This window comes from Aquarana catesbeiana, linkage group LG08 (assembly GCF_042186555.1).
Source record: "Aquarana catesbeiana isolate 2022-GZ linkage group LG08, ASM4218655v1, whole genome shotgun sequence".
Taxonomy (NCBI): domain Eukaryota; kingdom Metazoa; phylum Chordata; class Amphibia; order Anura; family Ranidae; genus Aquarana; species Aquarana catesbeiana.
This window is the reverse complement of record NC_133331.1, coordinates 282,197,268-282,215,543: the sequence shown is the minus strand read 5'-3', so window position 1 is coordinate 282,215,543 and position 18,276 is coordinate 282,197,268. Positions and strand designations below refer to the sequence as shown.

The window sequence follows — 18,276 nt, the reverse complement described above, 5'->3', positions numbered from 1 at the left end:
GGCAAGCCGCCGAGCGTGATCTACCCATTGACCGCAGGCAACCGATGGGTAGATAGCGAATAGGGCTCTGCCTCCAGCCTCCACTGGGCTCATCTTTACTGCAGAGTGCAGAGCAGGAGGCAGCACCGTACTGTGTAGAGGGTGGGAGCGGGAGTTAATGTTTCGAGTTAATCAGCAGGTGATGTCTGCTAGAATGCCGGCAGTCCTAGCAACCAATCACAAGCTTGTTAATATGAAAAGGCAACGCCAGCAGCTCCCACTTTTGCAATTCATCCAGTACTGTGCTGCCTCCCGCTCCCCGCTATGCTTTACACACACTGTCAGGTAGGAGAGTGCTACCTATACAGCGCTGTGTGTTTGTGTCATGAAAAACATGATGTGAGGGGGACAGAGGACACTATAGTGGGGGCGACATGTGAAGAGGACGAGGATACTTTGGCGGAGAGAGGTGGGCAGAGAATACTACAGTGGGAGGAGGGTGATGCACTGCTTTGGGTGGGGGTGGGGGGGGCAGAGGACACAGCTTTTTTAACACAAGAAACATTGTACTCATGTGCACAGGAAACTTTGGGGGGCACAAGACATTGCTTTTGGGAAAGGGATGGGAGGCAGAGGACACTACAGTGTGGGGGGGGGGGGGGTGATGTAAAGGGAAGAAGAGAACAATGCTTTGGGGGGTACATGGCACTGCTGTGGTGGGGAGGAGGGGCAGCGGACGCTACAGTGGGGGGGTGATGAGAAGGGGGCATGGGGGGGGCAAAGGACACTGCTGTGAGGTGGTGGAGGGGGGGGGGGGGTAGAGGACACTGCTATGTGTTCTTCATGCTGCCTCTTTTTTGGGAGTTAAATGGTGTTTTTCTTTTTTTAAGGGAGCCGCCCAGCCACCCCCCTTCCCGGGGATCTTTGATTTCCTCCATTTTGTTCAGGTAGCTTTCAACCTCTGAAAGGTTGCCTACCCCTCGTCTATAATATGTAATTTTAGTTTATGACTGGCACACATCTCCCCGGAGGAAAACAGAATTACATGAAGGTCTGAGATACACGTATTCTACAATTATTTGATCTTGAGACTTTGACTGTACAGGAAGCATGCAGAGGAGTTACTGTGACTGCAATGAGGAGTTGAAATCTAATAGAGGCTGATGTCTCCTGACTCCCCCAGTGGGCACATACTGTCTCCCCATTACAGTCTACTGACAGAGGAGGGGGGAAAAGAAGAGATTGTTGTAGTGATTGAACAAGGAGAATCTGGGACTCTTCTCTGGATTTAGTGTTTATTACTCACCTGTGCTGATCTCTGGAGGAATCTCCTCCTTCTTACATGGATCATCAGCCCTCAGATATGGCTTTTCTGCTTCTTCTTTCACTTCAACTTTTATCTCAATTAGGTTTACACTCTTAAAAATATCAAACAATACCATTACATTTGTTGACCAAGACCCGATGATGCTCTGTATAATAAGTAATTTGTAAGACACCTACCTGATCCTCCTGAAGGATCTCCTGATCTTCCTGTGTGGAGTCCCGGGAATACAGAGGGCGGGGACATCTCTCTGGGGGATTTCTGTTACTGGATCCATCTGTAAGAAACACACTGACTGAATACATTGTTTCTATGCCTTTATATTAGAGATAGGGATAAGCTTGGGTGTGTTCAGACTCACTTTGATTGAACCCGCCAGGAAGCTGTCACCTCTACTGCACCAATGATAAATGGCTGAGGCATTTTCCGACCCACAGATGCTCAACAGAGGTGACAGCTTCCTGGTGGCCTTGGCCATGTAGGTTCGGACTAGGATCTGAAGTCACCAAGGCTCATCCGTAATCAGAGGATGTACTGTGTGTATCTAGGTGGATCCTCAATACTCTTCTCTCCTTTACAAGAAATTAAAGTCTCCTCTTACCCGGTGATGTGAGGGACGGCCGGTTCTCCATCATGATGTCCTTGTAGAGATCCTTGTGTCCTTCTAGATACTCCCACTCCTCCATAGAGAAATAGACAGTTACATCCTGACACCTTATAGGAACCTGACATACACAATGATACAGTCACCATCCAGACACATCCCTTGTCTGTTACTGGATAATGTCCCAGAATTCCCGACACCGCTCACCTCTCCCGTCAGCAGCTCAATGATCTTCTGGGTGACTTCTAGAATCTTCTTGTTGTTTTTCCTCCCAAGCTCCACGATGGGGCCACAGTTCCTGTTCCATCCTGTTGACACACAAGGATTGCTGTTGGGTGTGAAGTAATGACCAGACGTCTTCTTTACAATGATGTAGTCCTGTGTATTGAAAGATCATTAATTACTACACAAAATGTATGAGTTAATGTCAGTATTATACTTTTTCAACATTTTAACAAAACTACATGTATATAGGAAGATTTTATCTCTCCAGCTAACTATTCATAAAAAATTATACAGAGATAAGAGTGATGTCATGTGACCTCCCAGAATCCTCCTCACCTCTCCGATCAGCTCTGTGTTTTATTAATAGAGATAAGAGTGATGTCATGTGACCTCCCAGAATTCTCCTCACCTCTCCGGTCAGCAGGAAAATGATCTCCAGGGTGAGGTTTATTATCTTTCCAGTGATGTGACTCCGATCCTTCTCCATCCTCAGGGATTAGAAATGGACTCTATTGCTCAGGAGAGGGACCCTATTCTGCAGCAAGGAAAACATGGCAGTTAAATAATTTTTCATTGATATAATAGGCTCATTTTTTCTTCTTTTACGATCTGTGGGCATTTGTAAATTGATTTTGAGATACTTTGGTAAACTATGTTAAGCATTAGCCTGGTAATAGGTGTGAGTTCCAATAAGGTGGCTATTGAGGAGAGCAGGAGAAGGAGAGAGAGATAACTTCTTTCTTAAAGTGGTTCTAAAGCCTAAATGTTTTTCACCCGCTGCTGTCAATCAAATGCTGTGCCGAGCGAGTGGGGGGCAGGGCCAAGCCGCCTGCTCTGTGACAATAGATACAGCCAGGGTGGCTCAGGAACAAGCACTAACGGGTGCCCACATGGAAAGTGGCTTTCAAGGTGGGCACTTGCCAAAGAGTAGGAGCCTGGATCGCTGGCGGGGGAACCTCTGAAGAATAGGATCGGGGCTGCTCTGTGCAAAACCATTGCACAGAGCAGGTAAGTATAACATGTTTGTTATTTTAATTAAAAAACAAATGACGCTTTAGTGTCGCTTTAACCTTTTCTTTTTCGTACATCACAGGACACAGAGCCACAGTAATTACTGTATGTGTTATACAGGCACCTCTAGGTGATGGACACTGGCACACCCTAGACAGGAAGTATAGCTCCCTATATAACCCCTCCCCTTACTGGGAGTACCTCGCAAAGCAATATACGTGCATTAGAAGAGGGGAGGGACCTCTGTGTCCTGTGATGTACTTGAAGAAAAGGATTTTACAGGTAAGCTGTTATAAAAATCCTATTTTGTTTTTCGTACATCATGGGACACAGAGCCACAGTAATTACTGTATGGGATGTCCCAGAGCAATGCTATCTAAGGGGAGGGAGACACAAACAAAAAGTAGGGTGCAATCAGAATTGAGGACCTTATACTGCTGCCTTCAGCACACTGCGCCCAAAGGTGATATCCTCATGCCTTCTCACATCCACCTGATAGAATCTGGTGAATGTATGGACTGAAGACCAAGTTGCGGCCTGGCAAATTTTAAGCCATGGAGGCCTGGTGATTTTTGCCAATGTCTAAGGTGTTGGTCACAAGTAAAGACGTGCTGTGCTGAGCTACACTGGAGAAATCTTTGCTGGGGCAAGACAGGCAACCGGATCCATCCAAAGTGTCTTTTCCAGGCTGCATTGAATGGTACACAGGCTTTGTGTCCAAAGAAACAAGGTTTTGCTTGTAGCGCTTCTCTTTTTAGAGAGCTGGACCCCGGGATCCAGTGTTTGGTTTCATCAGCGTGGTGTTGGAGTGGTTCAATGCCCACAACGCGGGCCATGCATAGCTATAAAGGTAAAGAGAATATTAGAATCGCGCTACCACATTAACTCAATGGTGTGTGAAAAGGCAATAATAATACCCGTGAAACATAAATATATGTCATATCATGACCTACAGTCTGTAAGGACGTAAGACAGAAGCAATAGATACGTTTGGAATCATTGATGGAGGACAGTAAGATCTATAAAATATGAGCTGGGGAGACATGATGGGATCTGAGTTCCAATAACCTTATTTGGTATCTTTGGATGTCCAATTACCACCTATGAACCTTGGATCCAAGTCCATTCGTTAAGCTCTGGAGGGCTATTTCATACAGGCTTCCCCTAATCCTCTGTAGTGGGGGGTCATGGGGCTCTGGTAAGCGGACAATCTTTTTCACTGGTGGTGGATTGAACACAGCATTTCCCACATCACAGAAGATTTCATATGTTTTATTGTTGATGGACTTTTTTAAATATTTATTTGTTCACGGGTGTCTGATACAATTTATGGTTGAACATGATATCATATGTTTTAACATTTTGCATTTATTACCTTACTTTTGTTCTTATTTTTGGCACTATATCATTTAGTGGATTCTAATCATGCCACATATATTTATGTTTCACGGGTATTAATATTGCCTTTTTTACACACCACTGAGTTAATGTGGTAGCGCAATTCTAATATTCTCTTTATTTTACACTGTTTTTGTTGTGCAGAAGAATCGCTGCTTTTATCATTTACCCTGTTCACTTCTACAATCTTTTTTATCTTGTGCTCCTAGCACATTATTCAATACACCTTAGCGCAGTTTTTTCTTTCTTTTCTGCACACAGCTAAAGGAGGGACACAGAGCAGATGGATGGCACGTGAGTGTGGGTGACACAGGGCATGTTTACTTAGCATCAGACTGAGCCTTGATAGCAGCGGCAGTTGCTGGACTATTTTGCTCAGCAGTGGGTGCATTTCTGGTAGTACCTCTGCATTTGTTATTAGCACTATGGGCAGAAGGGGAGGTACAAATACCCTGAAAAATAGGGGCTCAAAGGGATCTCCCTCAGGCTCTGAGGACCCCCCTCTGCAACGCCATCTCCTCCTGAAAGACCTAGGAAGGCTGGTCAGAGTGAGCCATCGGGGTTAGGGGCTGCAACTGCTTCTGGCATTTCAGCCCCTGTATATATTACTCAGGAGGTTTTTTTCTCAGCCATGAGTGGATTAGAGGAAAGATTAGTGGCCTTAATTGCATCTTCACAAAGTGGAAGAAAACCCATTAGGTCCCCTTCTATCACCCAGGACCCTCAAACAGAGGAACTCTGGGAAAGGGGAGACAAATTCCCCTCAGGGGACCGGGAAAAGACTGATGACTCCTCTTCTGAGGAATCAAGTGGGGAAGGACCCTCTTCAGCTTCACAGGCTGAGAAATTGCTGGTGCATTCTCTTACTGAAATGGTCTGCTCCACATTTACGTTACCCGTAACTGAGTCGGTTTAAAAGCCCACTTCTTCTTTGGGTTCACTGAGACCTCCTCAAGCTGTGCATGCTTTTCCTGTTCATCTATTGCTGGAAAAGCTTTTTTATACTGAGTGGAATCACCCAGATAAACATTTTTTCCCTCCTAAAAAGTTTTCAACACTTTATCCTATGGAGGAAAAATTTACAAAGATGTGGGGTATACCAGCAATTGACGCTGCTGTATCCTCTGTAAATAAAAGTTTGACTTGTCCTGTTGACAACGCTCAAATACTTAGGGATCCAACCAATAAAAAGTTGGAATTCCTGTTAAAAAACATTTTTTCCTTGGCAGGTTTAGTAGCTCAACCAGCAGTGGCGGCATTTGGGGTATGTCAATCCTTGAGAGACCACTTGAAACAGGTGCTCACGGTTTTCCCTGAACAACAGGCCCAGGAGTTAGCTGAGCTGCCAGCGGCTTTGTGTTTTGCAGTTGACCCAATCAGAGATTTTTTCCTTCAGACCTCTCGCCTTACACTTGGGTTGGTGCATATGCGTAGAATCTTATGGTTGAAAAATTGGTCAGCCGAAGCACCATGCAAAAAGCTCCTGGCTGGTTTTTCCTTTTGCGGTGTAAGGCTGTTTGGGGATGATTTGGACAATTATATCCAAAAGATTTCAAGTGGGAAAAGTACCCTTTTGCCAGTTCAGAAAAGGAGTAAACGTCCCTTATTTAAACGGGCTCTTTCTCCAGTACCAGGGGCATCAGCTTCCAGGCAGTCGCGACGGCCTCCACCTTCAGGTTCAAGAGGTAAAACTCAGAGTCTACCCCAGGAACAAAAGAAGTCCTGGGGGAGGAAATCTACAAGACCGAATGCTAAAGCCTCCTTATGAAGGGGCGCCCCCGGTCGTTCGAGTGGGGGGAAGACTGCTACAGTTCTCAAAGGTCTGACAGGAGGATTTTCAGGACAGATGGGTGGTCTCCACAATAACTCTAGGTTACAAAAGAAAGTTCCGAGAATTCCCATCTCCTCTTTTCCTCAGATCAAATGTTCCCAAAGATCCAGAGAAAAAGAAGTCTCTCTTTCAAGCGTTGGAGCGACTTTTGTTGCAAAAAGTAATCATGGTGGTTCCCATGGAAGAGCAGGGGTTGGGGTTTTATTCAAACCTTTTCATGGTGCCAAAGCCAAATGGAGATGTCAGACCCATTCTAGATTTCAAAGATCTAAACAGGTTCCTAAAGATTCGATCTTTTCGCATGGAATCAATCCGATCAGTAGTCTCCACCCTACAAGCAGGAGAACTTCTGGCATTAATAGACATCAAGGATGTATACCTGCATGTACCTATTTTTCCCGCTCATCAGAAATATCTGCGTTTCGAAATGTAAAAACTTAATTTTCAGTTTGTAGCTCTACCTTTCGGTCTAGCTACTGCACCTCTGGTGTTTACAAAGGTTCTGGCCCCTCCTCTGGCCAGATTAAGGGCCCAGGGTATAACGATTATAGTGTACATAGACGACCTGCTCTTAATAGACCGGTCAGTAGCCTGCTTAGACCAAAGCTTGGGTCACCACAGTCAACTACCTGGAATACCTAGGTTGGGTCCTCAACCTAGAGAAATCTTCTTTAAACCAGTAAGAAGACTAGAGTACTTGGGTCTGGTTATAGATACAACCCAGAAGAGGGTGTTTTTACCCCAGGCAAAAATCAGCGCCATAAAAGAGCTGGTTCAGGTAGTCAGGGCGAAGAAGGGTCCTTCTATTCGCCTTTGTATGAGGTTGTTGGGAAACATGGTGGCTTCATTCGAAGCAGTTCGCTATGCTCAGTTTCATTCAAGACTGTTGTAAAACAGTACCAATAATAGCCTGCGCTGCCAATAAATAAGCGTGATCATAATTGATACAACCAACCCAGTGACAATCAAGCGTAAATAGAATACAAAATAAAAAGTATTCAATAACTGGAAAACTTAAATCACATAAATAAAATAATAAATGATGGTGAATGAGGATTCAGTAAGCAAAAAAAATGAGTCCATATAATCAGAAAATAGAGTCCTTGTGGGTACAGAAACTTAATGGATAGAGGGAGAAAGACACCTTTCTTCAAGTGATGTATGGCATGCAAATAAAACTGTCTCCCTATGGAGCGTGATGTTGCAGGGAGTTCCTCCACCTCAAATAAGTAAGCCCCTTACCAGATCCAAAGATCTCCTGTCACAGAGATCATACACGCAAGTGGCTGTGTCCCCCAGCCACTGGGTCTCTGTTAAGATGTATGTCACAGGCCACCGCTCCAGGAAATCAACCTAGTAATGATGTTTCCGCTCCCAATCCAGCAAGCATCTGTGTACTCCCAGAGCCACGTTTTTGGATGGGAGGATGAAATATGTTGGGAAGAGATGACAGCTGCACATCAGTGTGTAGGTAATGGTGACGGCCTTGTCTGTTCGGCTGTGGTTCTGGAAGAGCTGTGGACTGGGTTCCTGTTTCAGACAAGATGGCGTCTGAAACAGGAACCCAGTCCACAGCTCTTCCAGAACCGCAGCCGAACAGACAAGGCCGTCACCATTACCTACACACTGATGTGCAGCTGTCATCTCTTCCCAACATATTTCATCCTCCCATCCAAAAACGTGGCTCTGGGAGAACACAGATGCTTGCTGGATTGGGAGCGGAAACATCATTACTAGGTTGATTTCCTGGAGCGGTGGCCTGTGACATACATCTTAACAGAGACCCAGTGGCTGGGGGACACAGCCACTTGCGTGTATGATCTCTGTGACAGGAGATCTTTGGATCTGGTAAGGGGCTTACTTATTTGAAGTGGAGGAACTCCCTGCAACATCACGCTCCATAGGGAGACAGTTTTATTTGCATGCCATACATCGCTTGAAGAAAGGTGTCTTTCTCCCTCTATCCATTAAGTTTCTGTACCCACAAGGACTCTATTTTATGATTATATGGACTCATTTTTTTTGATTACTGAATCCTCATTCACCATCATTTATTATTTTATTTATGTGATTTAAGTTTTCCAGTTATTGAATACTTTTTATTTTGTATTCTATTTACGCTTGATTGTCACTGGGTTGGTTGTATCAATTATGATCACGTTTATTTATTGGCAGCGCAGCCTATTATTGGTATAGTTATTAAGGTGGGGGTTGTCTCACATTTAAGGCTGCAGCAGCATTTAGTTTTTTTTTGTTTTGTTTTTTCACTAAACATATGTGTGGATTATTTCACTTGAGGGATAGCGCAGTATTTTTCTTTTTTGGTTTACTGTTGCAAAACAGTATCCTGTCTGCCTGGAACAAGAAAGTCCAGATGCTAAATTTTCCGATGCGTTTATCGCCAATAGTGCGCCAGAGCCGATACCCGAGAATCTGCGGAAAGGGAAATCCTTCTTACCAGTTACCTAGAAAGTGGTAACAACAGATGCCAGCCTTTCAGGTTGGGGAGCAGTTCTGGAAGAGTCGACTGTCCAAGGGAAATGGTCCAGAACCGAGAGGACCTTACCCATCAACATTCTAGAGATTCGGGCAGTATACCTAGCCCTAAATGCCTGGACATTCAGGTTGCAGGGTTGTCCTGTCAGGATCCAATCCAACAATGCCACAGCAGTGGCTTATATCAATCACCAAGGGGGCACCAGAAGTCGTGCAGCCCAGGGAGAGATAAACCAGATCTTAACCTGGGCAGAAAAGCATGTGCCGTGCATATTGGCAATCTTCATTCCAGGGATAGAGAACTGGCATGCAGACTACTTAAGTCACCAGCAGTTGTTCCCAGGGGAATGGTCTCTTCACCCTGACATCTTCCTGGCTATATGCCAAAGATGGGGGATCCCAGATGTAGATCTGTTTGCATCAAGGTTCAACAACAAGATCGACAACTTTGTGTCAAGAACAAGGGATCCACTTGCATGTAGGACAGATACGTTGGTGACCCAGTGGGATCAGTTCTCACTGATTTATGCATTCCCTCCTATTCTGCTGCTACCACGACTTCTTCGCAGGATCAAGCAGGAAAAGAAGTCGGTGGTTCTTGTGGCCCCAGCATGGCCCAGAAGATCTTGGTATGCAGAAATAGTAAAGATGGCGGTAGGGCCCCCATGGACCCTACAACCACGTCCAGACCTGCTGTCGCAGGGACCAGTGTTCCATCCTACCTTACAAATGCTATATTTAATGGTTTGGCTATTGAAACCCACATTCTGAAGAATAGCGGGCTTTCAGGCTCAGTAATATCTACCTTGATTAATGCAAGGAAGCCAGCTTTTAGAGACATTTATCATAGCGTCTGGAAGGCATATGTTTCCTGGTGTGAATAAAGGGGTTGGCATCCCAGAAAGTATGTCATAGGTAGAATCCTTGCTTTTCTGCAAATGGGGTTAGAGATGAAGCTGGCCTTGAGTACTATCAAGGGCCAGGTCTCGGCCTTATCTTTATTGTTTCAACGTCCACTTTGGTCCGAAGCTTTATACAGGGGGTAATGTGGCTTAATCCACTGGTTAGAGCACCCCTGAACCCTTGGGACTTGAATTTAGTTCTGTCGGCATTACAGAAACAGCCTTTTTGAGCCGATACAACATATTCCCTTGGTTCTTTTGACAAGGAAGCTAGTTTTTCTGGTAGCCATTTCCTCTGCAAGAAGGATATCAGAATTGGCGGTTCTTTCTTGTAAGGAGCCATATTTAATCATTCACAAGGATAGAGTAGTATTGCGTCCTCATCCTAGCTTTCTACCGAAGGTGGTTTCAGGTTTTCATCTAAACCAGGATATTGTTCTGCCTTCATTTTTTCCAGAACCCTATTCTAAGTCACTACATTCACTGGATGTAGTGAGAGCTGTCAAAATCTATTTGGAGGCGACTGTTCAGGTTCAGCAAACAGATGTTTTGTTTGTATTGCCTGAATGTCCTAGAAAAGGACAGGCAGCGTCGAAATCTACTATTGCTAAGTGGATTCGGCAAGTAATTATTCAAGCTTATGGTTTGAAGAGGAAATTTCCACCTTTTCAAATCAAAGTGCACTCCACCAGGGCTGCTAGTGCTAAATGGACAGTGCATCACCAGGCCTCCATGGCTCAAATCTGCCAGGCCGCAACTTGGTCTTCAGTCCATACATTCACCAGATTCTATCAGGTGGATGTGAGAAGGCATGAGGATATCACCTTTGGGCGCAGTGTGCTGCAGGCAGCAGTATAAGGTCCTCAAGTCTGATTGCACCCTACTTTTTGTTGGTGTCTCCCTCCCCTTAGATAGCATTGCTCTGGGACATCCCATACAGTAATTACTGTGGCTCTGTGTCCCATGATGTACGAAAAACAAAATAGGATTTTTATAACAGCTTACCTGTAAAATCCTTTTCTTCAAGTACATCACGGGACACAGAGGTCCCTCCCCTCTTCTAATGCACGTATATTGCTTTGCGAGGTACTCCCAGTAAGCGGAGGGGTTATATAGGGAGCTAAACTTCCTGTCTAGGGTGTGCCAGTTTCCATCACCTAGAGGTGCCTATATAACCCATACCGTAATTACTGTGGCTCTGTGTCCCATGATGTACACGAAGAAAAAGATTTTACAGGTAAGCTGTTATAAAAATCCTATTTTTACCTTTGAGGAACCTTTGAAATAATGCTTGTGCTTAAACCATATCATTGGGGGTCAGTAGGGAGAATGTCCCATACACTGGTGACGAATGGGTAGAATGCCCCTTACATTGGTGATCAATGGGAAAACTGCTCTTTAACTTGATGATCAGTGGGAAGAATGCCCCTTACTTTGGTGGTCGGTTGGAAGAATGCTCCTTAGTTTCTTGGTAGGTGGGAAGAATGTCCCTTAGGTTGGTTATCAGTGGGAAGAATGCCCCTTACATTGATGATCAGTGGGAAGAATGCCCCTTACATCGGTGGTCGATGGTAAGAATGCTCCTTACATTGATGATCAGTGAGAAGAATGCCCTTTACATTGGTGGTCATTGGGAAGAATTCTCCTTACATTGAGGATCAGTGGGAAGAATGCCCCTTACATTGATGATCAGTGGGAAGAATGCCCCTTACATTGATGATCAGTGGGAAGAATGCCCCTTACATTGGTGGCTGATGGTAAGAATGCTCCTTACATTGATGATCAGTGAGAAGAATGCCCCTTACACTGGTGGTCATTAGGGAGAATGCTCCTTACATTAGTGATCAGTGGAAGAATGCCCCTTACATTGGTGGTAGTGGAAAGAATGCCCCTTACATTGATGATCAGTGGGAAGAATGCCCCTTACATTGATGATCAGTGGGAAGAATGTCCCTTACATTGGTGGTAGTGGGAAGAATGCTCCTTACATTGGTGGTAGTGAGAAGAATGCCCCTTACATTGGTGGTTGATGGGAACAATGTACCTTACACTGGTGGCCGGTGAGAAGAAGGCTCCTTATATTGGTGGTCAGTGGGAAGAATAACCCACCCTTACAGACAGCTAAACAGATGATTCCGGTTATGCCACTGACCAAGTGGTGTTAGACCTGGAACTATGCAGACACTATCAGATTAGAGGTCAATCAGCCACAGCTCAAGGAATTCCCCTTCAAACCCTGGAGGAACCCTAGGTTTCCATGGAACTTTAGTTGAGAATGGCTGCAATAAATCCTTATGGAACAAACTGCTGATTCACAAAAGAAGTTAGGCTTTTGACAGCCCATTTCACAGAAGGGATACATCTGTGTGTGACATGAAAGTCCTTTGGAGACAATACAGTCTCTTTTGCTTTTCCTGGGCTCTCTCCTGGCGTTCCCATCTCCTCCAACGGTCCAGAAACATACGAACAAGGTAAACGGCTTTAAATCTAACCACTACTACCAGGAGGCAAGGATATTTAGAGAGACTCATTATAAATAGTATATGCGTTTAAATTAAAGTGGCATAGTTTTTCAGCAAACCACCATGCATTAAACTACCACTGCGTTCCTTATAAACCCACTCACTGTCATACAACGCCCCACCATACATCACACACTCACCTGTCTCCTCTACACAGTCCATAAAATAACATCTATTATAGTATTACTAAAAAGACAGCATGTTACCTCCACAGTGTGCTCTCTCCACTTATAACACTGTTTAAGAATACACAGAGGAGATATGTGACAGCTAAGGGCGTCTCTCATGTGGACTACAAGAAAATGGCCACCACATTTACACAGCAAGAGTGTTTATATAACATACAGCAACCAAATCAGCTTTGTACAGAAAATATAAGGAATGGCTGTATAGTTATTGTTAGACAAGATTGGTTTAATCAAAAAACATAAATGCTGGTAAAGAGGTATAACACATTGAGGCTACAACAAAATGGCAACTGGCCCTCCTGCACTGAGGACATTTAAATTATAGCCTATAATTAATGTTAATATCTGCTATAGTTTTATTATTTTGATAACAATAAGATTACATTTTATCATGATCAAGATCCATATTGATTGAACTTGGAAATTTTTCTAGTTTATCATACAAACTAAAATGAATATTTGGACTACAAAAAAATGGCTGACACTTCTCCTGTACTGAGAACACTTCCTCATCTCACACAGGCAGGAGGGCTATCACTAGTGGTGGCTGTTGGTAAATGAGCAGTAAGGATATCCACTGGGGAATAAACTTCTCTGTGTGGCTACCCAGGCCCAGGATTGGCAGGACCAAATACATTTTAGCACGGGGTGACCATACATACCTGGTTTTAAGGGACTGTCCCTGCTTTTTGGATAACTGTCCCAGGCTTTTACCAAAATCCTGGTTTCCTGCTGGTTTGCCATGTGTCCTGCACAGGGTTGTCAATCATATGTAAAAATAAGAAGACACTAGCAGTAGAAGCCCTGGTCACTAATTTCCCCCAGCAGTCTGCAGTACTCACCCCATGGCATAACCACTGTTAGGGATCATTCATATGGGACTTAGACCCGTACAGTGCGAAGAGCCATTTCTTTATCTTTTTTTAGAGTAGCGCTAAGTTGCCTGCAGGCAGCCCATATAAGTTAATGGAGACACAGTGGCTGTACAAATTCACCCGCAAAGCCAAATTTGATAGGTAAACTGGGACGGGTGCACAGCCCCCCGAATGCACACTGGCTGTATGAAAATATGGCAACTGCATAAGAAGTGCTCTGTGGGCTGTACACATCTCATTTGAGCAACCTTTCCATGAGTACAGCATTGGAGAATTAATGGCCCTGTTACTAGGACACAGGCGGCTTCTCAACAAAGCCTCCCGGTGTCCCCTGTTGCTAAGATACAGGCAGCTTCTTAAAGAAGTGTCCTCTGTTGCTAGGATGCAGGTGGCAATCGGCTACTGATGTCCCCTGTTTATAGGCTGTAGGCATCTTTTCAAGCTAGCTGCCTAACGTCCTCTGTTGCTAGGAGGCAGACGGGCTCCCAAGGAAGCTGCCTAGCACCCTCTATTGCTAAAACATTGGTGGGTATTGCAGTCTGCTATCCTCTGTTGCTAGGATGCAGATGGCTTCTCAAGGAAGCCCTCCAGAATCCTTCTGTTGCTAGGGGGGCAAGTCCATACTTTTACAGGGCACATGGTCCAGGAAACCTTTTCATACTGTTCTAGTTCACATGGCCCCAGGGCCATCTTTAATACTGATTGGACCCTGGGCAAACATTTTTCTGGGCTCCCTTATACTACCCCCTTCATTACACAGGACCCCTCCCCATACTACCCCCATCATTACACAGGACCCCTCCCCCATACTACCCCCATCATTACACAGGACCCCTCCCCCATACTACCCGCATCATTACACAGGACCCCTCCCCCATACTACCCGCATCATTACACAGGACCCCTCCCCATACTACCCCCATCATTACACAGGACCCCTCCCCCATACTACCCCCATCATTACACAGGACCCCTCCCCCATACTACCTGCATCATTACACAGGACCCCTCCCCCATACTACCCGCATCATTACACAGGACCCCTCCCCCATACTACCCCCATCATTACACAGGACCCCTCCCCCATACTACCCGCATCATTACACAGGACCCCTCCCCCATACTACCCGCATCATTACACAGGACCCCTCCCCATACTACCCCCATCATTACACAGGACTCCCCCAAACTACCTTTGTCATTACAAAGGACATACCCCCCCCCCCCCAATTACACAGGACCCCTCACCCATTCTATCCCCATCATTACACAGGACCCCTCTCCATACTACCCCCATCATTACATAGGACTCCCCCAAACTACCTTCATCATTACAAAGGACATACCCCCCCTCCCCATAACTACACAGGGCCCCTCCCCCATTCTATCCCCATCAATACACAGGATCCCCCCCCCCCTATTATTACACAGGACCCCTCTCCCCATACTACTTCCATCATTACACATTACCCCCCGTCTTCCTCCTCCATCATTACATATCAAAGAAAAAAAGGGAATATTTGTGACTTTAAATGAGACGCAACGGGGAATATTGCGCCTTTATCTCTGGTTGCTTTTGTAAAAAAGAGGGGGGGGGGGACTAGATGGTTTTTATTGCTCTACCACCCTGATATGTTATGCCTACTCAATTTGGGGGACTGTGATGTATAATATTTACTTTCTGTGTCATGTCGGTGACTATCCTCAATATGTATGTTGATACTTTGTATTTTATATGCCAATGTGCTATTATACGTTTATATGGGTTGATCCATGCCCTATCTTTGGTCCAATAAAGAATACAATTTTTTACATATGTATATGGTTTTGTCTGGCTCTACCCCACACACCTCATCTAAAGTCCATCATTACATAGAACCCCTCCCCCCATCATTAAACAGCCCCCCCCCCCCCTATACCTACTCCCATCATTACACAGGGCCCCTCCTCATACCACCCCCATCATTACACGGGACCCCCTCCTCCCATACTACCCCCCATTTTTACACAGGACCCTTCCCCCTTTTACCCTCATCATTACACAGGACCCCTACCCCCATTATTACACAGGACCCCCCTCCCCTCCTCTATACTACCCCATCATTACACAGGAGCCCTCTCCCCATACTACCCCCATCATTACACAGGACCCCTCCTCATACCACCCCCATCATTACACGGGACCCCCTCCTCCCATACTACCCCCCATTTTTACACAGGACCCCTCCCCCTTACTACCCCCATCATTACACAGGACCCTTCCCCCTTTTACCCTCATCATTACACAGGACCCATACCCCCATTATTACACAGGACCCCCCTCCCCTCCTCTATACTACCCCATCATTACACAGGAGCCCTCTCCCCATACTACCCCCATCATTACACAAGGCCCCTCCTCATACCACCCCCATCATTACATGGGATCCCCTCCTCTCATACTACCCCCCATTTTTACACAGGACCCCTCCCCCTTACTACCCCTCCCCCATACTACCCTCATCATTACACAGGACCCCTCCCCCCATTATTACATAGGACCTCCCTCCCCTATACTACTTCCATCATTACACAGGACCCCTCCCCCATACTACCCCCATCATTACACAGGACCCCTCCCCCTTGTACCCTCATCATTACACAGAACCCCTCCCCCCATTATTACACAGGACCCCCCTCCCCTATACTACCCCATCATTACACAGGAGACCTCCCCCATACTACCCTCATCATTACACAGGACCCCTCCCCATACTACCCTCATTACACAGGACCCCTCTCCCCATTATTACACAGGACCCCCCTCCCCTCCCCTATACTACCCCATCATTACAAAGGAGCCCTCCCCCCATACTACCCCCATCATTACACAGGAGCCCTCCCCCCATACTACCCCATCATTACACTGGACCCCTCCCTCATTCTACCCTCATCATTACACAGGACCCCCCTCCCCTATACTACCCCCATCATTACGCAGGACCCCTCCCTCATACTACCCCCATCAATACTCTGGACCCCTCCCCTCATACTACCCCCATCATTACACAGGACCCCTCCCCTCATACTACCCCATTGTTACACAGGACCCTTCCCCCATTCTACCTTCATCATTACACAGGACCCCTCCCCCCATTATTACACAGGACTCCTCCCCTATATTACACCATCATTACGCAGGAACCCTCCTCATACTACCCCCATCATTACACAGGACCCCTCCCCCCATAATTACAAAGGACCCCCTCCCTTATACCCCCCTCCATCTTTACACTGGACCCCTCCCCATATTATTCCCATCATTACACAGGACCCCCCCTCCCTCCACAGACACTTGCATTGCCCCACCTCCAGCAGTCTCACCTTGATAGTGTCCAGAGGATGTCAGGCGAACACAAGACACACCTCGTTGAACCATCCAGTGAAGAAGCTCTTCATCGGGCTGAGGATCTAAGGCTTGTTGGACATGGAGAGGGATCAGTGTGCTTGTCAAGAAAAGGGCTTTTCCTTCTTCAGGGAAATTGACAGCTGAGGTTCCAGGAGGGAGAGCCCCTGTCTCCCAAAACACATTTGCTTGATATACTTGTTGCTATTCTCAATATACGTCTCCTAAATTTACCATTGAACATGCATTCTTTTGGACATCAGTTGCACTTTCTTTCCTATTCTTCCAAGTCATGTGGAAACAACCATAAGGCCATACTAGAAAGGCAGCAGCCCAAGCCCTAAGAGGGTTCACCACCAGTATACACCATTGGGCACAACTTACTGGAGGGGCATCTCAATACTCATCTACACAATCAGGGCCGGGACAAGGGGTGGGCAGAAGGGATGGCTGTCTTGGGCACTGTGGTATCATGTGAGGTGGGGGTGCCACAAGGAGAAATAGAGGGGGGAGGGATTTGTGCGGAGGGAAGAGGGAATTTGGGGGGCGGCAGAGGGAAAGTAATGTTGTAGGTGGAAAAATTTGGGGGGTGAGGGGGGCAAAGAGTGGTGAACTAGGGGGATTTTTGTTGGGTTTGGGGAGGAAGGGGGAGATCTGTGGGGAACTTGTGCTGGGAGGGAGGGATAAAAGATAGAAGTGTACTAGGAGGGGAATTTTTAGGGGTAGAGGATTTGTGCTAAGAGGGGTAAATTTGTTTTTGGGTGGGGGGGGAGACATTTGAGCTGGGGGGATTTGGGGGGCAAAGATTTGTGCTTAAAGGATTTCAGCAGGAGGGCACATTTATGCTTTAGGGGGTAAGCATGCAGTTTAAGTCTGTGTTTTTGTGGGGGGAATCTTGCTGACACATAATACTCATACATTTTAAGGGGGACAAAATTTGGCACATTTGACCTGAGCTCTAGATGACCTTGTCCCAGTACTGCACACAATCACCCACCCATGACCAGTGACCGGTAAAGTCAGTCCAGCACAGTCTTCAGCACAAACAAGAACCTCAAGATCAGTAAGGGATCTGATGTTGCTGATCTTCTGGAAAACGCTAAATAATGCTGTCCCTTTGCCTTCCACACTCTGAGTCGCTAAACAAGTACACAGATTGGGCCTTTCAACTTTACTCTGTCTCTGTTGGCTGATTGCTTCTTCCAGGTCTGTGACTCGTATTGAAACCAGAGGATCAATTAGAGAACCAGGTAATTGTCTTTTTAAATGGAGATCATAAACTGTTAATGCATGCAGTATAGGTTTTTATTACACTGTGTTCATTCTCTGCCCTCCTTGCTCCACTGTGCCCAGGGCACCTTTCCCTTCTGCTCACCCCTTGTCCCAGCCCTGACTGTAGCACCTTTATTTTTTCCATGATGTTTTTCCCTTAGTATAACCAGGGCAAGTCTACACAAATGGTTTTAAATCCTTGGTCAGAGCATTGGTAAGGCATTCAAGAGTCAAGACTAATGAAAACTCTCACATCGGAGGCTG

General features: G+C 45.9%; 1 protein-coding gene across 1 annotated transcript in view; it reads right to left on the bottom strand.

The window, feature by feature from the left end:
- Window positions 1-18,276, bottom strand: part of LOC141106757 (uncharacterized) — a 168,518-nt gene that overhangs the window by 31,845 nt on the left and 118,397 nt on the right. The window contains exons 8-12 of the mRNA XM_073597684.1: window positions 2,542-2,620; window positions 2,115-2,285; window positions 1,905-2,028; window positions 1,483-1,580; window positions 1,286-1,397 (exon numbers count right to left, since the gene is read on the bottom strand). Of these exons, the coding sequence (XP_073453785.1) occupies window positions 1,286-1,397; window positions 1,483-1,580; window positions 1,905-2,028; window positions 2,115-2,285; window positions 2,542-2,620 (584 nt within the window). The remainder of the gene's footprint in view (window positions 1-1,285; window positions 1,398-1,482; window positions 1,581-1,904; window positions 2,029-2,114; window positions 2,286-2,541; window positions 2,621-18,276) is intronic.